This window comes from Excalfactoria chinensis, chromosome 3, assembly GCF_039878825.1.
Source record: "Excalfactoria chinensis isolate bCotChi1 chromosome 3, bCotChi1.hap2, whole genome shotgun sequence".
In the NCBI taxonomy this organism is placed as follows: Eukaryota; Metazoa; Chordata; class Aves; order Galliformes; family Phasianidae; genus Excalfactoria; species Excalfactoria chinensis.
Window position 1 is genome coordinate 41779191 of NC_092827.1, and position 26109 is coordinate 41805299.

Consider the following 26109-nt stretch of genomic DNA (forward strand, 5'->3'; position numbering starts at 1 on the left):
TGAACTGGAATCAATATTGCTATTTTCACCTTATAGCTCTGTTTCCAGTTGTTTCTAATATTAAAAACTGCTGCTTTTGTGGACCGAGCATGCCTCTAGGTGAACATGTATCTAAATTTTAATAAAACTAATTTGGCAATTTCTGAGGATGAAATTAGGGGAAAATAAGACTGTGGTTCTATTTGCACTGAAAATAATATCATCTTTTTTGTTGGTAAGCCACAGAGTTCCTAAATGTATAGGTGGCACACAGGCCACATAGTAACAACACAACACAACAGCTGGGATGCAAAAGCAGTAATGTGCTGTATTTGACTTTTCTGGCCATACAACCTCACTCCCCATAGTTGCCTTTTGCCCAGGTCTTCCCAGGTGCATGGCTTACTATCACCCTGCCAGATGTCTGGCAGCATAGCTCACTTACTTGGCCTGCTGGATAACTACATGCATTCATACATAACCTGCGCTGGGCTGTGTTAATGTGGGAGGAGAGGAGAAAAGGAGCCCTGAGTACTTGTTGTTTCCTGTGGTAAATCTGGTGTGGGGCTGTGTCTCCTTGGTCCCTTATCTATTTTTCTGTGAGTTTTAGGAGTGAAAACCCACCCTTATTTTTGCTTTCAGATCTTTTAGTTTCTTCTTATTTTCTGCTTTTTTTTTCTGTCTTTCTTTCCATTTTTTTAGACGTGGAGGTAAAAGACGCTCAAGAATGTCACTTTCATCTATGCGAATATAAACAGCAATATCAGGACAGAGCCCTCGTTCTGACAAATACTCTGCTTCGTCTGGGGTACGAGGGAAACCGTCTAGTATAAATCCTGTGGACCTAATTGGAAAAAAACAAATCCAAAAAATCATTATTTCATATCATATTTAAAGTGAAAATGAAAATGCACAGAATTAAAAAAATGTTATTTTAAACTTCCTTATAAAATACATAATAGCAACTTAAAAAACATCAGTTTCATGTGCTGTATCTTCACAGTGTACAAACAATCCTTCACTACATTTCTTTTAACTTATAGTTTATTTATTTTGAGGTTTTGCTGTGCACAGACAAGAAGATATTTAAAAATAAATTTAAAAATAAATAAAGGAAATACACTGTGCCTTCAATGTTCTTTGTGTGACCCAAGAAACTATAGGTACAAAACCCTTAGCCAGTGCTCTCAAAGAAAGATGCCTCAAGTATTATCTGAATAATGTCTGTCACAGCACTTTTGTCATTGTGGACACAAAGGATGATATAGTTCCTCAGATTCATTAAAGAAAGACGGAATGTACTTAGTATGTAGTTAGATGTACTTAGTAATGTACTTAGAATGTAGTTACCGGAAAGGCTCTTTCCTCCACCAGTCAGGAACAATGTTGTCAAGTATTTCTGGAGGTAATGGCTGAGCATCCATTAGACTTGCTTTGATAGCTTCTTCCTCATCAGTTAACTCCACTTCCTTTATATAAAGCAAGTCCACAACAAATGAAAAACAACGGAAGTAACAAAAGAGAAAAAGCAAAAAGAGTTACCGCACAAATTCTTTATATATATCTTTATATATATATAAAACTAAATAAGGTATTGATTACTGTCTTCCTTTGATTTAATACAGCAGAACAAAATAAATTCATCTGCTACATTTAACCATAGTACGCTATACATAAAGTAAATGCAACCTTCTGGATGATGTCCACGTGCTGATTGGAGGTGTTTTGCTTTTCTTTTTTCCCTAGAATTTGGGCATTTTTTCCATCAAGCTGAAAGGGACAACCTTGGTGCTGGCAGTGCTGGGAGTTTGCCATCCCACAGCATCTGCCGCTAACTGGTATTAATTGGTTCATTCTTTACAAACAGTAGATGTAAAAGTGGGCCTCAGAAACTCAGAAAACACACGATAGTTTCTTTAATTTCACAGGGAAACTAAATTAAAATAGTAGTACAAAGACTACAAAAATTGTAACAGCATTATTTAACAATTTAGCTTTATAAAGCAGCGGTCCCGCTGGCTATGTTTAAATGACTCTCTAGGAGCAGTCTCCTAGGTGACAATGAGTACAGTATACTTTGAAGCCTCCTCACCTTTAATTTCCATTACTGCCTAAATGGCTGCCTCACAAACAGCCTGAGGGCTGCCTGCAGATAGCACAGAGAGGTGCTGCTCTAAAAGCTGCTCCCAAAGGGGTGACTGTTGGGTGTAGTACCTAACTGTGACTGTGAATTAGCATTTCCATTCTCAGCTGAGGTACAAAATAAATCTGAGGTCACTACCAAGTAATCTTACATCAAGTAATGAAGCAAGTAGTATCAAGACTATCTAGTCATTTTACCTTGTAGAAGAAGCTGTGATAAATCTGTTTCTCCATAACAACACTGAACTGCCTAACTATTCAAGGGAGAAGTGCTGTCTTATCTCCTAACTTATTGTCTGCTTCACCTTCTAACTCATGCACAGATTCAGCTTCAACAACATGCAAATAAAAGATTGTACAAATAGCTATCCGTCTGGGAGTGTTGCCATGAAGGGTGTATTTTTATTAGTACTTTAGCTTGCAACAATAGGGTACTTTTCAAACAAACATCCAAGCATCCCCAGGCTTTATTTCAGAGCAGAGAGAGGTCTTAAAGTGCATCAACTATATTCCTTTCATACAAAACTAAATTTGACAGTGTTTTCTAAAGGGATTTCCTAAAATTACCATTTTTCCAATGAGTAACAGCCATTCAATCCACAGGACTGGATTAGACCTAGTCTAACATCTTGTCCTTCCTCCACTGATATATATATAATGGAATCATTTCATCACACACACTGAATGTTTCCATTTATTAATAGTATGCATTTTCTTGATAAAATTCATTGTTCATTTTTGAAAATCTCATCATCTGATCACATAATAAAATACCCATCCTGTGGGATTCTGAATGTCTGTGTAGATATAACAAGAATGCATTTTAACTAACTGTGCAGATTTGTTTCTTAAACAAGTGAGGAATGTTTCAGAAAAGAAAATAAACAACATCAAAAAACGCATTTAAATGAATATGTGGATGATCTCTATAACAGGAATTAGAAGGCACAGTGGCAGAAATTTTGTAGAACAAAATCAATGTTGTGTTGTATTAGGCGAAATGGGGGAAGATGGGACAAGGGAAAGGTGGCTTCAAGTAGTGCTTCTAAAGTGTTGTCTGGTCTGAAACTGGTCTTTAAGAAGACTAGATATTTACTACTACAAGAGTTTTTTAATGCTAGTGGCCATCAAACATACAATTAACTTGCCAAAAAGTGAAAGTGAAATTAAATGATTTTGGGGAACACTAGAAAATGGGATAATGTTGGTAATCATACTCAGAGAAATGTTTATGGAGGGGATAATCTTGGATGTTGTTCTCTAGGGTTTTATCCTACTCATGGAATGATGAACAGCTTTCTATAGTGAACTTCTTCTCACTAGTGACATGTGACAGGACAAGGGGAAATGGCCTCAAGTTGCACCAGGGCAAGTTTAGGTTGGATATTAGGAAGAACTTCTTTACAGAAAGGGTAGTTAAGTACTGGAATAGGCTCCCCAGGGAGGTGGTTGAATCGCCATCCCTGGATGTGTTTAAGAGCCGTTTGGATGTGGTACTCAGGGATATGATTTAGTGGAGGGTTTTTAGAGTTAGGGTACTATGGTTAGGCTGCAGTTGGACTTGATGATCTTCAAGATCTTTTCCAACCTGGGTAATTCTATGATTCTGTAATTACATCAGTTGTTTTTTGCCCACGCCATCACATAAAGCACTTTGCAACATATCTGAGAAAGAAAAATACTCACATAGAAGAAGGTTGCTTACCAGCAGATATAAAGCTGATGAGGAGAAAAATATGAACAGAAGTACATCAGTGTAAAACACTGTCTGGATGCCAAAAAATAAATAAATACTGCTGACTGAGAACCAGCCATAAACATTAGTGTCGGGAACACTTGCCATATTTTTGGCTGTGATGAGCAAGTTATAAACTGACCTGCCAAAAGCAACTCCACACATTACCTGTATTATTCTGACCCTTTAAAATTCCTTTATCCCATTTAGCAATTGTCCTGACTATGTTGGGAAGAAAGTAAAAAAAGAAATAAAAATGAACAAATGGAAAAAAAAAATAAACAAGACTACACATAATTTACTAAAAAGTTTTGGAGAATTTTTGTGGCATTCTTAAGAAAGTGAGAAAGTGTTGTCAATATTTGTAACAGAACTTTGTCAGGTAAACAGCTTAACAGAAATGATTTTTATCTCACAAGAATTTTATAGGTAATTGCTAGTCAGTTCAGAAAATGATTATGCTGTCTACAGACACATTCAGATTATTACCTGTTTGCTTTCTTCATCTTCAGTTTTAGTCGTGGTCTGAGGTAAGTCTTGCAGTTCTTGTAACTGAATTTCAACATCGTCTTCTTCAGGTTCTTCATCAAAATCAAGCCCAATTTTCTCTTTAGTTTTGGGTAAGAGCAGTTCTTGCAGATATTCTTTAAATTGAATATGGAAAATGCCAAATTTGTCTGCTAGCCATCGTGCACAAGCAGTTTTACCAGCTCCACATACCCCCAGCAAACACACCCTTAAGGGAGGAGCCTATAGGGAAAAAAAGAAATGGAGTATTTTATAGCAACTGGGACTTCATTGTGCATTTCCTATGGATTTTCAGTCCCAAAATATAGTTATAAAAATTGTCTGAAAAACAATCAGATCGTTTTGTGTTTTACTTTTTACAGCTCTTCTACTACAATTCCAAACAGACCTCCTCTCTGAAATAGCCAACAAGTACACCATGGCAGATGATATCAGTAGGTAAAAATGAAATCCCATTAGATAATTCCAGAAAATATGCACTTATTTTACTTTTCCTCTACCTATTAAACAAACAAACAAACAAACAAAAAACTTTAAAATAGTACATGTTGTAATATCTGTGACATGTTAATCACAACGTATGATTACTGTGTGCACTTATTATCATATTCTCTTTTCTACTTCATCTGCATCATTAATTCAATGTGTTAATTTGAATGTACACTGTAAAGTCACTGAGAAAGCAGCAGCGCTTCATTTTTGTTCAGGTACTTGTGCGATACACAAGTCATTGCATAGAAAAAAAAATGCAAAAGTGATAAACAATTGTAGATGGATATGGAACATAGTGATTTTAATTTGTTATATGATTCAGTGTTCAAGATTCTCACTTGTATCGGTTCATTGTGAGCCACGTACTCCTCAGGGTTCTTCAGAAATTTCTCTGTGTACTCCGGGTTTGCAAAATAATAAATCTTTTCTTGATATTTCGCTGCATGTTCGGGCAGTCCTGGATAAAGGACATAATCCTCTTTCAGACTGACGGGACAGAAGTGTTTCGTGTCTCCCAAGTGTCTTTTCTTTTCCTTTGCTTTTTCTTCATCCTGAAAAGATTGTGAACATTTTCAAAAATTGTTTGAATGAAGCATTTTACATAGATCAAGTAGATCAAGTAGATTAGACCAATATTGGATTTGTCAACAGAGCACTGAATGAGAACTGTATTCTCGAGATAAATATGAGGCTATAAAAACAGGCCCTTTTTTAGATTCTGTCAGAAAACTGTCCACTGTAGTGAGATAATTCTTGAGAAAAGAATGGCCATTCTAAGTTCCAAATGATAACATCACTGTCAGTGGTTGAATACTAAAATTAGGTTAGGAGTATCTATGATAAAATCTGTTCCTGTTGTGTTCTTGAAACTTACTGTTTCTTGCTTCTAAATGTGAAGAAGAAAGTAGACTTTTCAGAAAGGGCAGTGAAAGCTGCTAGTATGGAATCGATTTGTCCATTAAAATTAAGTTCTAAAAAGCTATTTGTACAGTATATAGATATTTTGCACTGTTAAATATGGGGACGGACATCTTTAAATGAAGGATGAAAATAAGGGTGAATCTAGAACTTTAATTCATTAAAAGTAGTGTTTTATTAAAATTAGTTAGCTCAGTAGCTGAGATGAAGCTGAAGATTGAACACGAGGACTTTTGCGTTGCCTCTTCCAAAGTTTACATGAAGGCTCACAGAATCACTGTTGGTTGACAGTAATTAAAGATCCTGTTTGTTTCTTTTAATAAAACCCCTCTTAGCCACACGACAAATCATTCATTCTCTCTGCTCTATGGGGCATTTATGCTTCTTGTTGGAATAAAATCTATCAGCCAGAACAAAGGAATACAATGAAACTCTTCTTGAAGCATGTGATTTATTCACAAAGAAGGCTGAAAATGGATCATACAAAACTAGATGCAAAAACTGATAAATCTGGGATACAGACCAAACTGAAATTGAGTTAAAATCAACTGAGTTAAAGTAGTTAAAGACAGCATTCTTACTTCTTCATTTTCCTCTTCCTCAGCTTCATTATCTTCTACAGCTTCTGCCTCAGCAGCTAGGTCTTCTGCTTCCTCATCTAGGTCTTCATTTGATAATTCCCAAGCACGATATTTAAAAGGTTCTGAAAAGGTTATTTTTTTTTTTTTCCTGTTTCATATTTTTCATTGGGCTACATCAAAATATATTCTCTTCATCCATAAAAGTAAGCATGTACATGGCAGTAAATCATCCCATTTCTATATTCCGTTTCTCTTACTCAAAGAACAAATGTTCTTCCCAGATGTATGAAATAAATGCATGAGGGCTACTCCAAAATGAACGCCTCCTGTTACATTATGTTGGCCCAGAACATCAGAGGTGGATGGTGGTGGTGCTACAGTAATAGAGAATGAACTGTCCTATCAGTATTCCATTATGAGGTGTTGCTGTGCAGCAGATGGCAGCAAATGGGTAGTCTGACACAGCGACATCTGACATGGAAGTGAGGATGAAACAAAGTTGTGTCACTGAATTCCTCCATGTGGAAAAGAACTGTGCCCACTGACATTCTTTGGTGATTGCTGAATGTTGATGGAGACAGAACAGTGGATGTGAACACAGTGGGGCAGTGGATAGCAACAGTGACGTGAAAGATAAGCCATATTTCTGATGGCCATGAACAGCTAGTGCAGATTTTACAAGGGTGGCATGCAGGTTTCTTCATCTCTGGCAAAACTGCATAACTAATGGTGGTGATTGTATTGAAAATAGTGTTTTGTAGATGAGAACTTTCTCCATCAAATAGTGTTATTGTGCTCTTTGTATCTGTTGTAGTTTCTATGAAAATAAATAGGAGGCATTACTATTAGAGTGACCTACACTTATTAATATATTGATTCTTCCGAAAAAATAAATTGCTAATTGATTTACTTTTTGATTGAAGTAAACTGGTTACTGGGCTCTCCGAGTACAAAAGTACTATGCAAACACATGGGGATAGTGGCACTAATGTTTGCAACAATTTCCTTCATATTATTTATTGAGGAAAATCATGTCAATTTTTTTTTGTTTTTATTTTAAAGTTAGCATAACAGCATAGATGTTTTAGTTTACGAAACACTTTTTTTGGATTCTATGAACTATTGGAAAAGTGTGTTATTACTACTATTTATCCAGTACTCAAAATTGTTAAGAGATTTGAGCTCATTGGTAAAGAAGGTTTACTTGCCAAAAAAATATTAAGACTGTAAAAATTCAGTCTTGAAACATAACATATGTAGGTGGGTAGATTATTACCACACTGAAAGTCTCATTGACTTCAACAAGTATTACACATTAGCAAACCTTTACTTTTTGTCCAGTTCTCATACACTTATCCTAGCACATCAAAACAGGGCAAGTAACTAGCCAAACTGATGTCAGAATTATAAGAAAGCAATTATGTACATATTTGTACAGCTGTATATATACATTTCAAATATATATATTTCCAAGTCTTTGAATGCCTTAAAGGCTGCAGTTGTGCTTCTCAGGTCACCAATAGAGTGCAGAATGTCCTTCGCTTCATGTGAGTAATCTTCCTGTAAGTAAGTATAACCTCTCCCCTAGTATATTCATCATGCAAGATCTTCAAATCCCTCTTTGAATGTTAAATATAAATCACAGAAACAGTACTACTTACCTTCCATAACCAGGATAATTTGACTAAGCAGACTTTCTGGAGTTTGCTCAGCAATCTCTAAAGCAGCAACCTGAATTAGAGATGACTGCCTGATTTCTGACTCCATTGTTTGCCAGTCATTCATGAAGAGGTCAATCTTCTCTTTAATTTCTTCCATTTCTGGCATATCTAGCAAATCATTCTCTTCAAACTCAGGCAGCATGATTTCTGAAAATCAAATCATGTACAGAAGTCAATGCCCCTTTAAAATGTGTTGCATGTAAGAAAGTATCATCATGCTTTAAGATGACTTTTATTTTCCACAAATATGGAAGTATAATTCTTGTCTGATTATTTTTTTCCCTTCTTCTGATTATAAACTATTGTATTAATAGTTTAAGAAGACACTTTGAAAATGTCAGATTCATTAAGTTGAAACGGTATATACTGATGCTTCTCCAAGAAAATAAGTAAGGTTCTGTTACTTAACTAAATTTTCATATCATTATTTAAATCAGCAGACAAGTAAATATAATGTTTTCTACTACAAAGCAAAATAATGAATATACATTAATTTGATATATAATGTAATTAATTTAAAAATATGACTTAATAATGAACAATTTTTGTCAAACTATCTGTATGGTCAGAGTTCATATGGAAACATGCTAATATAGGGAGAAATAAAGAGAGCAAAAGTTGCATACGCTGCAAAGAAAATGTTCTAAACTGGTTCAGGTTCTGTTACCAAATCTGTAGTGGAGTGCTCAGGTTGCAAGTTGGGTATCTCTTCTTCAAGTGGAGTATGCCCTGTTTATTTGAATAGGAATATAATACAGATTGCTAGGTGGTGTGTTTTTTTTTCCATCTGGCACAAGATCTCTATATGCACATGCTAACAAATCAAGCATTAATTTACTCAAAGACATCCAGATACATAAAGATCAACACAGTGAAATTGCTGAGAAAAGAGAAGATTTTGAGGAGAAAGGAAAAAGAAAGTGCTAAATAGTAGTTAATTTTTGTGTAAATATCAAGGATGTGTGGGAGGTAGCAAAGACTGAAATCCTACATTGATAAATCCCAAACAAGGCAGTATAGGAGTTCTTAAGTTACAAACAGTGCTTCTAGCCATAAGTGAGATGATGGGTAAACTGAAATTATGATCCAGTATTTAAATAATGTTCTGTAATGGAAATGTCTTGATTGCTAGATACCTAAAGTTTAATCTCTGCAGATACACTGAACACCTTTTTGCCCATAATGTGAGACAGAAACTGTGGGTGTTAAACAGCTTGGTATTTTGATGTCTTTGTTTAGAGAACTGGAAAACTTCTGATATCACAACTAAGTCTGCAACAGAACTGAAGGAGGGAATTAATTTCTTCTGTCTTTCAAGCCTTATCTGTGTGATTTAAGCACATCACAGATGTAAGTATATATGGAATAATATTAAGAAGCATCAACAACATAATGCAAAAAGTGTAAACTATTTCTCCAGAGGCTCAAAGTCATCCATAGGTATACAAGGAAAAAGACTGTGAATGTAAATTCCATCTGCCCAGACAGTGCACTCATAGGAGAAGGAGTATAACAGTTATATCATAGTAACATGGAATTGCTTAGGTTGGAAGCAAAGTTATGGCCCACCCAGTTCCAACTCCTACCATGGGCAGGGCTGCCACCTCCCAGCTCAGTTGAATGGGGATTCAACCTGGCCTGGAGTGCTTCCAAGGATGGAGAGTACATAAATAAATGAATAAATAAATAAAAACAAAAGCCACAAAAATATACCCGGGCTTCCCTCTGTGTATACTTGGACTGTGAAACTCTCACAAAAATTTGGACTTTAATGTTTGCACACAATAACTTCTTTAGTGAGTAACAGATAGAAAAGACATTGTATTACATATATTGTGCAGAGGAGCCTAAATGACATTATCACCTCCCTGTCCTTGCTAAATCATGAGCCGTCTCCAGCAGCAGCAGTGTGTTGTTGCTTCTGTTCCTGTTCACCGTCCTCCTACATTTCAGCCCTGATTTTCTTTTTTCTCCTATCATTTTTCTTTTGCATTCAGTTTAACAAGGCTGACACCATTCTCTCTAACTCACAGACAGAAGATCAATTGAGAGCAATGATGGAAACAGCTTGATAAGTTTGCTGGGACTTAAAGTATATACCATGTTTGTCTCTCATCAGAACTGAGGCTGCAAGAAAGATTTTCTGTTTTCCTATAATTTTCTAGTTCTTTCCTCCCAGAACTGAGTGTCTCTCAGTCTTCTCTTGTGAACTGTTGAATCCACAAATTCCACATTTAATTTTCCAGAATACAGCCTGGTCAAAGAATGTGTGGTTAAGCTACCTATGAAGCTATTATTTTAAAGGAAATGTCACTGCTGTCCCCATACCCCCAGCTGCCATTCACCTGAATGGGGCAGTGCCATAGCCCCACCATTGTGGCCATATTAAATACTGCTTGCAGCTCCTGACATGCTGTCTCCAATGTGAATGGCAAAACCTTATTGCAGTTGAGCCATTTCTAAATAATAAGTTAACAAATAAGCATTTAGGCAAGTATTTATTTATTTGTTTATTTTGTGGATGGCAAAGAATAATTAATGTGATTCATCTCATTTTACAGCTTTGAACAGTACGTAGATATTAGCCTAGCATCTCAGTGGCCAACCCTCACTCCATCTGAATGATTATTAGACCAAAGGTGCAAGTGGGTATATCTTCAAGCAGAAACACTTTGCAGATGTCACATAGTCTGATGTGCAATTAGAAATGAATTATTTTCTTCTTGAAAATGCATATGAACATTTGCTTTTTACCAAGCTAATGTCCATAACATCACGTTAGCTCTTCCCTGCATTGACATTGCTTTCTGCTTCTGTGGTTCTAAATAGAAACATAAAACTACCTCCCTTTTTATGTTCATTAAAACACAAGTTGTGCAAATGCCACAGTTAATTATGTTTCAGGCTGCAGTGATGTATTCCAAATGAGGTAGAGATATAGCCAGGTGACATCTGTATAAATTTGAGCAGCACTAATGTGTTATGTAATGATGATTCCATTAGGGACACAGATATCAAGAAATAAGTAAAGGATACATAATTAGGTTACCCTAACTGCTTCTTGCACATGTTATCCCTGGCACATTCACACTGTAGAAATCACATGTGCTGCCTTGTGAACTGTGGACCTCAAAGCAGTAATGTATAGAAGATGGTAACGTGTGTTTTCTCTGGATCTAGCATTCAATAGAGCATCTTTTAGAGTTCTGCCCTTTGAAAACCTTACAGTTCTGAGTGGGTAATGAAAATTTGAAAATATACAGGCAGAATAATGGATTTAAATGAATATGCTGCATCATCTGAGGCAGCGTATTGAACACAGTAACAAACTCTCTCAATAGAGATCTTTCCACATGACCTTAATTTCATGAACACTCACAATTCATGCTGAATTTGGTTCTCTACTTGATACACATAATTCAATCATATTACCTCTGCCTGAGAGTTTTCTTGGTTAAGGAAATTTATCCAGCTTTGAATGTCACATACTCAAGGAATTAACAGATTGCACAGATCCAAATAAAACGAAGAAACATTTACAATCCCAGGGAAGGGGACAATCCCAGATTGAATCTTATTAGGATGAAATCCTATCCCTGCCCTCCCTGACATTTGGTTTAGTTTGTTTTTTTTTTTTCAAAGCAGGTCTTAGGGACCAACGAGACTGAAAATACCTGAAAATACTTTCAAGTAAGGCAACCATGCCTTTGCTATCAGATATGAGTTATAATATTCTACTTGCAAAAGTGATCTACAGTGAGATTTTTAAAGAAACAAAAAGCATGGCCAATAAAAACATCTCAAAAAGAGTGTAATGGTCTAAAAATAACTGCATCTAAAAATCCAAACACGTTTCCTGCAGGGTAGGTGTCAGTCTATCTAACTGTGCTGTTCTTAGTCAATTTCTTTTCCTTGAGGTGATGCGAGACAATCCTCCACACCCCTAAATCTGGAGCTTTCACAGAACATATCCATTCTGCAGTCTCCCACAATCTTTTGCTCCCTGCCTTCTTTGCTCTTACTGAGTGTAGTTTCCATAGAGACAAATGATCCTCCAAGGCACTCTCTGCCCACACATTCTCCAAGTAAGTTGGTGGGGAAGGGGAGGCATTAATGTATTTTTTTTCCTCCAGTGTTCAGCTGGTATTAAATATGACTTGTTCTGCCCTCAGTCCATATTCAACAACAGAAAAAGATGAGTTCCCATCTCAGACCACTCTCAAACCCTGTCAAAGCTGAGACAGAAGCCAGAGTGTCTTCTTCACTAAGGATTTAGCTATCAAAATAAACAGAAAGGCATAATGTAGGATAATGCTGACACTTTCCTTCCTTGGAACTGACATGTATTTTGTTATGAATGTGTTTTCATTTGTCTTTTTCAAAGAGACCCTATAATTTGCTTAATACAGACTTTTCATTTCTTATAAATATATGCTACCAGATAATTTTTATCCTATTATAGAAAAAGTAGGCAGCCTTACATTGCATGTATTAAATTATGGTGCTTGGAAAAAGCAGTTTTGTCTACGTATTAAGCCCATTTTTTCTAATGCATAATGATTGTGGTGACACAAAAAGCATAAAAAATGTGTATATTTAACATCTTGCTATTTAAAGAGAAATGTTTTAAGCTGAATTTCTTTCTTGGACTTCAATATATTCTAAAAATTCTAATAGATAAAATTTATCATGTTTATTTTAAATACTAAGTGGGCTGTCCTCCTTGAAGATGAGTTGCCCTCAAAGTGTTCTTGGGAGAAGTCAGTTGCAGCAGAATTTTACCTCTTGCAAAAAGCAGAAAACATGACTCCATGTGAAAACTAGAACGCTGAAAGCAGGACAGTGCTAATGTAACAATCATTAGGAGAAATACAGGACTTATTTCTATTATTTCCATCAATAATGGTTCATTTCAACCATCCCCATTTTTCCAGGATTCCTTGCAGCAGGGAATGGATTACTCATTCTTTATTTATGTGGGTATTTGTTAAATATTGTTAAAAATGTATTTGCTGGGATTTGTTAAAATCAAACACAGCTTTTGTGAATACTGTAGTTTGTTTCCTTCCTGGTATTTTCTTCATTCTCTCGGTTTCCCTTTGGTTTTCTATTGGTCATACTTCACAACAGTGACTTTCTAAACTTTTTCTTGCTCTGATTTCCCTCTGCTTTCACTTCATACTGTAAAAGTGCCCATGGACTTCTGAAAACAGGAGGCTGTGGTAGCCTGGAAGTTTAGCAATCCTTATGTTGTTATTTCTGCAGTTCCCTGTACAAGTGTTTGTTTATTTATTTACTTACTTATACTGCACACAGTAGTGGAAATAGTGTGTTTGTGGTGGTTTTCAAAATGGATAACACTGTGTACATAATATTACTTTAATTGCATTTATAACCGTTAAAGCAACTTGAACTTGACCATCCCATAATAAACTTCCATAAAAGAAAGAGGTAAGGAATTACATTCACAGCCCACTATCAAATACAGTAAAAACTTGCAGAAAAGGAAAGCATGCAATTCATGATGCTAGCAAGTAAGAGAAATTAGATGCGCTATAAGACCAACCTGTGGTTTCTGATTCTTCTTTGTAATCTGCAGAATCACTGGACTGTTTCTGAGATGCTTGTTCAGTTTCAGATGAAAGCTGCTTACCACCATCCTCAGGCTCTGTGGGGACGAATAAAATCTTTAGTAACTTTAACAAAACCATTGATGGCTAATGGAGGCACTACAGAAATAAAGATAGTTTTAGATCACATTTGATTTCTCTTACATTTGACCACCAGCAAAAAAGGCATTAGTGCCTTTGATGTTTAGGTGTTGCAGACTGACTGAAACATTTTACAACCTGATCTATGTAAAGATAGACCACCTATCAGATGTTACAAGACTGTAAAGCAAAGAAGTGTTATATATAATGCAGGAAGGAGGGTATATAATGAAGGAGGGCTTGTGCCCTGAAAGCTGGTGCCATTTTTCTGATTGTGTGAGTTGGCCAATAAGGAATATTCCATTTTTCTACAAGCCTTTCTTTGGCTTATGCCCTTAGTATCATACTATGGTATATCTAAACATGTTAACAACTACTCCAAAGTCAAATCCTATTAGACATGCATCTTAAGATCTGAAATTATAGTATTTCTTCTCACATTCATCTCTTTTTTGGCAAATTGAATTCCCAATTTATGCGCTATCAGGAAACTTCCTATATCCCATAAACAAGCACCTTCTTACATGACTAGCAGATAAAACCCCATGGCCTTTAGCTTGCATCAAATCAAGACAATGTTTTGCTTGTTGTTTATTTCCTTTAGATATCCACAGGGATGCTGACAGACTAAATGAGCTTCACTGCTCCGTATTAACAAAATCAAGAATCCATAATGCACACAAGAAGGAAAATGACATGCAGAAAAGTATAAGCAAAATGGAAGATACCTTAAGGCTCACATCATGTAAACCCTCACGTACAAAAATAACTTAATTAAAGATAATCCTTGAAACATCATTGGAAATAGTTTGGGCAGAGAAGTTGAGCAAGCCTGATTTTCACAGTGTCTGAGTATTTTAGAGATTTTATTAACAAGATTGGTGCTGTACAGGAAAGGCAGATGGACAAATGTTGTACAAAGTACTTGGAATCCAATTGAAAACATTTCTCATGACCTTTCTGCTTGAAAATCTGGAATTTCTCTGCCTAAGGTGCTGTTATTATGCTGATTAGACTAATTATTGTGTCCAGCTTATGAAGGAGACCAGAAGGTGGCTTTGAAGACAATGGAATATTTCTCAAAGACTGAACAAACAATTCCTGTGAAGTCAGTATCACTACAGCTTGCTTTGAAGTTGGTGGTACAAGTGTACTGCTATTTCAGTATCTGCAGATTAATAAATTATCCTTGCTCAATCTCTATTCTCACTGAAAAGTTTTAGTTCAGAGGTAGAAAAAAATTAAATCAGGATGCAAGCCAGCCAAGATAAACAAAGCAAATGTATTTACAGACTGTATAATGAGGCATACGTCAACTCTTTGGTAAATGTGTTAATTAAAACTGAATCCAAAAAGCATTTCTAAATCCTAAAATGTTATAGATATACAGCACAGGCTTCATCACATTTATTTTCATTGTTTTTGAAAATGACTTACTAAATATAATATCACAAAAGGATTAAAAAGCAAAAACAAACAAACAAACAAAAAAAACCCTAAAGAGATGGACACTGATTTAATCCTCCACCATCTGTAATGTGAGAAAAGAGATGGATCAGTATTACAGAATCACAGAAGGGCCAAGGTTAGGAGGGACATCTAGGTCTGCCTGTCCCAACCCCTGTTCAAACAGGGACACTCAGAGCAGAATGCCCGGGCAGTCTTTGAAGATGTTCTCAGCACAGAAATTCTTCCTGATGGTCAGAGGGCACCTCCAGTGCTGAAGTCTGTGCCCCTTGCCTCTTGTCCTGGCACTAGGTACCACTAAAAAGAGCCTGGCTCTGTCCTCATTGCACCCCACCTTCAGGTATTCACAACCCCCCCATCTCCTCCAGGTCTCATACTCTGAACATGGGTTTGTTCTATCTGTGACTGAGGCATAGGCATACATTTGCTCCTCTTGAATCTGTGAGAATGAGGAGATAATTTCCAGCAGGAAAGCAAGGTTGATGGGTAAAATACAGAAAATAAAGTCTTAAGACATGACAACTGTTTGCTTTAATGATCAGGATCAGTTGTGTGGAGTATTTTATTGCTGAAACGTAGGAAAGATATACACAAATTTTATCTCCAGAAGGTTGGAATGAACCCAGTGTCCCTCTACCTCTACTGAAGCTGTATAATTCTTTTACAATGCCCAAAATATATTCTTATGAAGTTAAATAGCTGTCTTATGGTACATACTCACACAATGCTGCTGAAAAGTATGTAAACAATATAAAAACTGAAAGTAATTTAAGCTTGGAATAATGAAATGTGAAAAAGGGACAAAGGTTTTCAGCTAGGAGCTCGATTTACTGAATATTTTATCTGTGTGTGTGTGTGTGTGTGTGTGTGCTTCACAGGCACTTTCAGTGTTGAACTCATTTAAATATATTTCATAAATTTACCCGGTCCTATGTACTTTTAATCTCATTAAGAGACAGGTAAGTACCTTGCTCATTACTTTTTCCTCTTAAACACTGATAGTACTATAAATCTGAATATGTTCAGTCCTGAAGCAAATCCCAGTTAATTCAACATCCCACTGAGGTTACAAGGATTGGAGTTACTAAAATGCACACTTAAATGACATCCAAAGAGCACAACCGCAGCTGCAGAGTAGGTTTTTTTTTGAATTCTCATTTTTACACCATAATTGCCATAAAAAAAAACAACTATGTAGAATTCATTTATATTTATAGAAAGACATCTCACATGGGAGAAAAGCTGCAGTCAATGTGCTGATGGCACTACATGTGAAATAAAAGATGTTAGGCTAAGAGAAACAGGACTGAAGTGTTTTGGTGAGTCAGTGTTTGATTACTGAAATCAAATGTAGGCGTATGAAAACATGATTTTTCTCTGGACGAGGACTTAGCACGTGTTGATAGCACAAGAGTATTACGTTATTACTTCTACCATTAGTTATTTTTGTTCTGCTGTGCACAGCTCTGAATAAGTTTTATATTAAAACTTAATTCTTTTAATTTCAGATCCAGGTCTTTGGTGATGATTTAGTCTACCCAGGGACATCATAGCAGAGAAAGAAAATCCTCTTAAATCTCAAGTCTCATTCTTAATGTGGAAACAGACCCTTGTGCATGGTATTTCATCTTGACAGCAAATCCAAATCTGACAACAACATTCTTCTAAAGAAGTTGGAAGTGATTAAAGAAGGCAAAAAAGGAAAGTTCAACCTTGCAACCTTTTCTTGTTTTATTACTGAGGTCAAAATGTGTTGAAACTAAGTGGAATTAACTCTAAATGTTAACCTGACTATTGTCATAGGGGCAGAAATCCACCTTGTTTGTGACAGTTGACCTGCCTCCAAAATCTCACTCCTCACACAGTACTTATTCTTGACCAGGACAATTATATTCTCATTATTAGAAACAAAGCATAACATAATTCTAGTATAAAGAAGGAACTTTATTAACATTATTATTATTAGGAACTTCATGTAACTCAGATTTCTTTCAAAGTAGTTAGGTTACGTTATGGAAAGCTAATCTCCATAAGCACAAATGAATGAAGGAATGATAAGAGGCTGGGGAAACCTGATTATCTAATCAGAACAAACATAACTCAGCTTCCCTCAGGGTCATTGAAAGAGGATGATGAAGGCATTGTCTGAGCATAAGACCCAATAGACACAATTCAAACAGAGAGGCTCTTCCTGGCTAAGGGAGGGAGACTATAAGCAGGATGGGGACCAACATTTAAAACAGTCTGACAGTGCCAGGACAAGGGGAAAATGGCTTTAAACTAAATGAGAGTAGGTTTAGGTTAGATGTTAGGAAGCAATTCTTTATTCAGAGGACAGCAAGGTGTTGTGAGCCTGGGAGGTGCTCAAGGCCATGTTGGACAGGGCCCTGGGCAGCCTGAGCCAGGGGTGATAACCCTGACCAAGGCAGGAGGGTGGGACTGAATGATCTTTAAGGTTCCCTCCAACCTAAGCCATTCTATGATACTGTGATTACTCCCTACAGGGGAGTGAGATTCATTAGGAAATGCTAAGAATAACAGTTTGAGATTCTGAGAGACTTATAACATTACATGAGTTATTTCAGAAAGGGAATTAAAATGGATTGGGGAAAAACAAGCATGGACAAGAGAGCCAAGGGGATGAAAAGGAGATTGAGGGTACATACTCTGACTCATTACTAGCTGGACATGGGGACATGGAGCTGTAGCAGCCTCACCTATAGTGAGTTACTGAATTCAGCAACTTGTGATGTTTGTTGCTACCAGATACAGCAACTCCTAACAGATGTTAACACCCACTACTGAAGAAATTTATATTCCACTTTAACTGCTTCAGGCTGAGCTTTCCGAAGGCTAGCACATTTCGTCATTTTCTGATTAGCTGTTTTGCCAAATTCTAGCAATGTTTTCTAATACAGACTTTTGAAGTATTAGTCTAATACAGAGTTTGAAGTATGAAGATAATTGATAGCCCACTTAAAATAAGTTACTAGACAGGAGATAGAGAGTTCTTTCATATTTACTGGAAGATGCAACTGTGCTGATTGATTTAATTTACATCTTTATTCTGCAGCATCCATTAAGAATACCACATAAATTGAGTGCCCAAATCAGCGAAGCGTCTACAGATAGCAGTATGAAATCATTTTTCTAGCTGCTGAATATAAAATAAAAATCAAACCTGTAAGATCTGCATAAATACCAATTTGCTCAATCATTTGAAACACATATAAAGTCAAATGATAAATGCTTCCACCTTTCTCCTCAGCATCCTCTTGAGGTTGTTCTTCTCCCTCTGATGTCAGCATTTCCTGCATTTCTCTTCTATAAGTGAAAGATTATTACTCTTAAGACTTACATAAACACCACTGAAGCAAAATAAAAATCAAATCTAAAGATTTAAAATGTTATTGTAACATCGTAACAAAACGGCTGATGAAAATGAATTTAGCAAAACAATCTTCTGCCATGTAGGTATTAATCTAATAAGATATCTCTCAAAGTTAACCCATACTTGATTATTACACATCCGCCAGGACCAGGCTTAATGTATTTTTTTAGTGCACTTGTGTCGATTGATAAATGCACTGATACTTCCAATACAAAGTAAAGCCAGAATTTTCTTGTAGTCATTTTAAATGTTCCAGCATTGAGTATTTTACCTTTCCTCTTCTTCTTCTTCTTCTCCCTTTTCTAATGCTTCTTTTGCCAGTCTTTTCAAAATCTTAGCATTAATTTCATCTTTATTTGCTAAGTATGTTCTGCGTAGTATACAGCCTCCTGCAATGCAATTATACAACAATAATTAGTTTTATGCAGCTGTACAAGCCTGAAATTCTTTGAGCTATAAAAATGATAAACAACTCTATGACTTCTTTTTAATGCCTGGAAAAGGTATACACACCACCGAAATGTTATAATTCTGTTTCATAGGGTTTTAGAGCTTCGTTCTCAATTTCAAGCACCTAATAAAATGAATCTGGGATACAGCATAGTTATGATTAAGATTGTGAGGTAATAGAGCATTGAGAGGATTTATTTTATACTTCCATGTATCATTCATTACTCTGGCATTTATTTTGTTTGGATGTGTACAAAAGAAACGATGAAGAAACAAATGAAAAACATTCAAATAAAGATACAGAAATTATGCATACATATACCACTAAGGCTGGTTGACAGTAAGGAAGAATGTGCTGTTCATTCTAGGAGCTCTATTGACTTCTCTACTTTGGGAAATAGATTTATGATTTATGGCTACATGGCTGAAATTCATTTCAATCAGTTCAGCTATGCTAATCTAGGTTACCTCAGGGAGCAGTTTACAAAGTAGTGACTCAAAATGCTGCAGAAAATGTTAACTCTGGTACTACATTATTATTTAGGGACAGAAAGAAGTAAGAATTAAATAAGGAGTTTAATAACAGATAAGTTACCCCAAGGGCAGACAAGTGTGCCATGCAGGAAAAAAAAAGAACACACACTTTGAAAGCCCTAGAGAGGTCTTCATATGAAAACCTCTGCAGTGGACCACAAGTCTGCCCTTTCCAAAGGAAAACAGAAGGGCAATGACCTGTATCAATATGGTTCCCAAGATGAGTTGTTTACGCCCAAACTCTCTGATATAAAGACTATTAGTCAATCTTTTCTGATTAATAATTAATCTTTTTTGTTAATAATTCTGAAAGCATCTACCCCACCTCAGTCCTTTCCCCACAGAAAAGGCTAAAACTGTACTCCTGCTGTTTGCAGTTTAGTATTAACTAATCATATATGATATTAACATTACACCATATTGTTCCGCTTATTACTGTAAATATCACTCCGTTAACTTTAGCTTACTACATGCCAGCTACATAAATTAAGATGCTTTTTGTCATTGAAAGGGCAGTTTTTACTACTGAAAAACATTCTGATAATGGATTGGGTTGAGCAAGTAATGATTATATAAATTGTCATGGGGCAATAAAACTTGCTGTGTGATATAAATCAATTAATCTATTAAGACATGATTTGGCAAGCAAAACTTATAGTAATACATGAATCTGTTTAGTTTTTCATACATGGTAGCAACCTTCCTTCTTGCTTGAAACCTTAAAAGCAAAATCTCTTCATCTCAGTTCATGGATATTAAGCTATGGATCAAGCTGGGTAGAAAGTTCCTCAGTCTTTTTTGTCATCAGAATGGGGAACAAGATACGCCTGCATACAAGTACTCCCCTCTTTTCTCTTAAGCAGAGAAAGTTTACAACCCATAATCTGCTTTTACAAACAGGTCAATGATTTCACAGGCAGAAAAAAGTCAAATTACAATCTGGTGGCCAGACAAACACAAAATAAAAGTCTGCAAGGGAAAGTCCATGAGAGTCCAGTGCTACATACTAGTAGTACTGACTGTGAAGAGGAGACTATAAACAGATTTGTAAAAGAAAAGAGATAAGGTTAAGTTTCATAAGTATTCATTTACTAACCATTAGTTTCTGTATCCTTAAGACAGACAACAGTGTCAGGCAGAAGTCCTCTTTCTGACAAAGCTGACCAGTGACCTTCTGACAAAGGAAAGTTATCCACTACCCATCCTCCTTTTTCTGGAGCACCAGGAAACCTGTCTTTATTCTTCTTCGTAAGCTGTTATAAAATGTCAGGTTCAGTAACATAAAAAGACTAATATAGAGTGTGAGCTCTTTAAAAAGGCTGTACAATACACATAACTACCTAAATGTTATCACTCCTTATTGTAATATCATGTTAAAAAAAAAAAAAAAAAAAAAAAAAAAAAAGGCATTTACGGCTGTACATGTGAATTAAATAAAAACATTTTAAACAAAGACAGATGGGTGTATTAATCATTTTCTAGGGCTACCTATAAACAGTTTAGGTTTTAGTTTCAAGACATACAAACCAGTGCACGAGTCTATACCTAGGATAAACCTGCGAACGCAATTATTTTCACACACTTTGTCTGATGTTGAGATCTTTAACAGTGACTAAATACGTAAGAATGGGGTAAGTTTACTGTGATACTACTCTGAGAAAATTCTCCCAGTCTATGACAGTTTGTAGCCTGGGGACTTCGGAAGATATAAGCTAATACATACATACTATTTTTATATTAGCCTTAATAGATTTGACTTTCATGCTCTTGCTCAGTCTCTAATTAACTCAACATAAGCTTTCAGACTATGTCGTATAAACCAGACTGATCTTACAAACTATAAAATTAATATTAATAATATTAGTATTAATATTATATAATATTAATAATGTCTAAAATGATACAGACTCCTCTTAGAAAGAAAGCGCTTTTCTGTAGAGTACTTGTAGTTTTACCTCTGCAATAGCTCTCTCCAGTATTTCTGCATATGTTTCAGGTGACAGCATAACTTCAGATTCTGATGACCCTTCCACAGCTTCTTCCACCACCTCTTCATCTTCTGGGTGGTGATCAGTTAACTCTGACATTTTTAACAAAACAGATTTTTTTTAAGCACTTCACAATTTTCATATTTCTCCTCTGATCAGAATTGACTACTTGGCAATGAAATGCAACCACAGCAGAAGAACAGTGTAGCAGTCATTGTAAGCAATACTACAGAATAGTACTGTGAAAGAATCAGATAGTATCTGTGAATGCATTGCCTGAGTATTATTATTCACTTAGTTGTTTTTCTGTGTGTGTTTGACTTTACACCTATTCCCTTATCTATCAAAGAGTTTGCAATGATCTTATGCTATAGAAAGACAGAATGTAAATAAAAACACCAAACTTACTATCAGAACACTCACTTAGCTCCTACAGAAGTTACTGTTTGTTTGTTTGCTTGTTTTACCTGTGCACTAATACATTATTATCAAGTGAACTAATCTAGATATATTTTAATTACAAAATTTACTATTTCTTTTTAGGTTTCTCAAAATAAGCAAGCAGGAAAAAAAAAAATTTAGAATAGTCCTACAAGTGTAAGTGAGTGTCATGGTTTTGCAATGTTGTAATTTTGCTATCAGTATTCCACATCATAACATCATGTTAAGCACAGATAATTTTGACGAATCTGCTGCTCACAGAAAGAAGACTACATGTCCCAGGGAGCACCACGGTCAGTCATATGACCAGGACTATATAATCTCACTTCAGTGCTGGACTCGCTCTCTTGGATCCTGCCAGCCAGGGGGAGAGCCGTGTGGGAGCGTTCCAGCCGTTTCGCCTAGAGTTACAGTAGGCCTCTCGGTTTCGGGACTCACTCTCTCTTATTTTACTCGATTCGTTAGCTTTAATTCCAATTATATTGTATTATATTGTGTTATTCTGTATTCCGATATAGTATTTAGTAAAATAGTGTGCCTCCTTAGATCGCTGCCGCTGTATTTATTTCCTTTTCTCTGTTTTCTTTTCCTTCTGGGCCAGCGGCCTGCGGGCCGACTGCCCCCCTGTCTTGGGTGCAGGTAGATTTTAGGCTAACCCACGACAGTGAGGAGAACAAGATTATATTTCACTTTTTAATTGGCAAGACGCTGTGACAGCATGGAATAGCATGCTTAGAATAGCTAAGATTTAATTTTTACCTTCTGGGATGACAGCAGATTCTTCTGTACTACTCCCCTCTTCAAAGTGTACTTCTTTTCTCATTTTCTCAGTTTCTTCAGAATTATCTGCTTCTTCGGCACTAAGTTCTTCTTCCAAGCCTCCTATAATTACAAAACCATAATAGAGTCATGGAAAACTAGAGAAGTAGGAAATTCTTTTACACAAATACTTCACCACTAAATCCATGTGAAATGGATTCATGCCTACCCTTCAGAGAAAAGAGATCAAAAAGATGATGAGAGCCAGACAAGATTTAAAAATACACAAGTCCTGAACACTTTTTCAAGTTCAACAGATTTCATACCCCCCCTTGCTGATCCCCAGAAGGGAATGGTGTGGTTCAGTTTGAGCTAGATGTCATCTGAGCACAGTATTAAATTAAAATATTTTTTTTAAGAGATATTAAAATATAGTGTTGTTTTCGTTGTTTTAAAATATTTCCCATATTCATCAAGCTACAGATATGTAGGCAGCTTAAGAAGTCTAGATATGACCAGAGACAGAGAATCTTGTGTCCAATCTGAGACAACATTTTTGGAAGGCTCCCTCGAGGTGTAAAATCTTTAGTTCAGGAGTTCATAGAAGCTGCATTCTTGAAGAAAATTTCAGTTTTGCAAATATTAGCTTTTCAGAAAGTTGTTCTAATGGAAAGTTTCTGACCAGCATCAGTCAGAATCAATTTGTTCTTTCAAAAATTGCTTGGAAAACTTATAACACTCACAGTCATCTACTTTAGAATATTTATAAATAATACCAAAAATATTGAATTCTACTCAGCTTCCCTGCACTTCATGTTCCTTTGGTTCTTATTTCACACACAGTAAACACAACAATTTCTATAATACTTTATAAGTAATCTAGAGCACTTCCTAGTGACAGCAATTATTTCTGTTAAATTACCTATACCAAAGAGAGCTTAAATGACCACAGAACATCTTACTCACCTGGTTCTTCCGATTGCTTTTCAGATTCCAATCTATCTTTCACTGCTGCTGTAGCCTTTTCTATTTCATCCCTTCGCATTCGTTCAGCCTCTTTTTCTCTTAATTCTTCCACATGAGATTGAATGAGTTCAGCCATATCAAGAACCTAGGGGAATTATTTGAAGAAATATGAATAGTACAGAAGACACATACGAGACTGGACCCAACAGCTGTACAGTGACATGAATTTGGAAAAGCTCTGTAAATTTTAGAAAATTTACATATAATTTAAGTGGGTTTTTTAATGTGTGCATAAAATAGTTTCTAATTTGTGATTACGTTTAATTAGTTTATACATGTCTATATATTCAGAATACTCTTTTGCTCAGATAAACTGACAAACATTTGTGTGACACTGAGGAGAAAAATAGGTACTTTATGTAAATGAATTTCACTATATTATCATTTGTATAATATGTATACTTGCAGTAATATTGTTAATGTTTGCAGTATGTATGCTAATGACACAACAAAAATAAGAATGTATTTAACAGACTCCTAAATCTTAGCTGATAATTGTGTTACATAAGACATTTACAAACCCACCTTTCCTTTGTATTTGTTTGCAATTAGGTTACAAATAGTCGTTCTCCCTGACATTGGAGGACCAAATACTAGAACTTTACAAGGAGGCATTGGCATTGGTGGTAACAAGTAAGGGCGCGGATTCAACATAAACATTTTCAGTGCCTCTGGGGATGACAGCACGTACATTTTACCTAGAAAACTTTAAGCAGAAGAGAACAGATTTAGACAGCTGTCTTACAGAACAGAAATATAATTGTTAAATTCCACTAACCTGACAGCCAACTCTGGGATTCCCATTACAATATCACCGTTTTTGAGAGCCACAGGACATACTTGTCCCCACCTGCTTCTACGCCATCGGTATCTGGGTGCTATTAGCTTGAATGATGACAGAACACGGAGAATCTCATCCTGTTTATTAAAACGGAAATAAATGCATATGCAATTTTTGTACAAAGTGACATGTGCCTTGTTCTGTGCAATATTTTATTGGAGAGCAGGCAAATCTGAACAGAAAATCAAATCATGCTTTAAAAAATGTTTTAAAAAATACATGCATATATCAGAATCGTAATGCAATGTTAAGGATAAACTATTCAGGTTTTAAATTTCAGTTAATCAACAAGTACTTAAAATAGTTCCTGTAGGGTTCAGTAATTATTTCCAGAAGTTTAAAAAGATTAAGAGGTACAAATAAGCCATTTATTGATGGAGACAGAAAATAGCCAAGCTTTCTTCTAAAAGGGATGAAGAAAGGACCAAGATCAGGGAATAGCAAGGCCAAAATATTCCTTTTAAGTATGCGGAAACATTGTGTGATAAGTTTAAATGTAAATAAAATAAAGAAGGCAATTAGTGAGTGAATTCTGAAGTTTATGTTTACTCTAATTTACCCAGACAAGAGCTGGCTACGAAGACCTGCTGAAGGACCTTCAGAATCTATGCAGCTGGGCATTAAAATAATATTTTTACATAGAAAATAACGAGCTCTTACTGAATAGATCTTGAAGTTACAATACACACTTCAATAAAAATATATGATCAATGCCCAACTGCAAACAGAAAAACAAACTGAATGTTTGGAAAAAAAGAGAATAACATGTTTAGGTACATTTTTTACTGCATAAATCCTGTTCTCCTCTTTATTCCCATGTGCATTCTATTACCAAAATACCAAAAAGTGTGCAACAGAGCTGGCGATGTTTCAGAAGAAAGTGATACGATCAATAACATAGAATGTATTTAATCTGAAAGAGATAAAATTGACTATTTTCTTCTAACGGATTATTCTTTCTTCACTGCTCAGACAAATATTTTCTCCAAAAATTAATTAAAATCACCCAGCTTATCTTTATTAATTGCAGGTCTTTATTCAAATTTTTAGGTGGATTTCAGATCCACAATTATCTTAAATTCGCATTTCTAGAAAATGAAGCTACAAAACATGCAAATATGCCCTTATTGTATGGCAAAACAAACTGGTTGCAATGAAAGAAAGACGTTACAGTGTAAGTTCATTGAAGAAAAAAAATAAATACTATGATTATTATTGCAGTCAATCACATTTCGGAAAAATCACACTTACATTTTCCACTCCCTCCAACATTTCTTCTTGCGGACTCTGAAGCCTAATTATAGGAGCTCCATTTCGAACACCCATTGACTGAAGTCGAATTACCACTGACTGAAAAGAAATGACTGACTCAGTACCAATGCATGGAATGGAATGGAATAGTTCC

At 35.8% G+C, this 26109-nt stretch overlaps 1 protein-coding gene across 1 annotated transcript in view; it reads right to left on the bottom strand.

The window, feature by feature from the left end:
• Positions 1-26109, bottom strand: part of AK9 (adenylate kinase 9) — a 52839-nt gene that overhangs the window by 14124 nt on the left and 12606 nt on the right. The window contains exons 10-25 of the mRNA XM_072331671.1: positions 25956-26054; positions 24642-24781; positions 24389-24569; positions 23804-23948; positions 22838-22960; positions 21605-21729; positions 20746-20902; positions 18937-19054; positions 18531-18598; positions 13663-13764; positions 8037-8243; positions 6376-6497; positions 5215-5427; positions 4346-4606; positions 1330-1448; positions 604-823 (exon numbers count right to left, since the gene is read on the bottom strand). Coding sequence (XP_072187772.1) covers positions 604-823; positions 1330-1448; positions 4346-4606; positions 5215-5427; positions 6376-6497; positions 8037-8243; positions 13663-13764; positions 18531-18598; positions 18937-19054; positions 20746-20902; positions 21605-21729; positions 22838-22960; positions 23804-23948; positions 24389-24569; positions 24642-24781; positions 25956-26054 — 2400 coding nt within the window. The remainder of the gene's footprint in view (positions 1-603; positions 824-1329; positions 1449-4345; positions 4607-5214; positions 5428-6375; positions 6498-8036; positions 8244-13662; positions 13765-18530; positions 18599-18936; positions 19055-20745; positions 20903-21604; positions 21730-22837; positions 22961-23803; positions 23949-24388; positions 24570-24641; positions 24782-25955; positions 26055-26109) is intronic.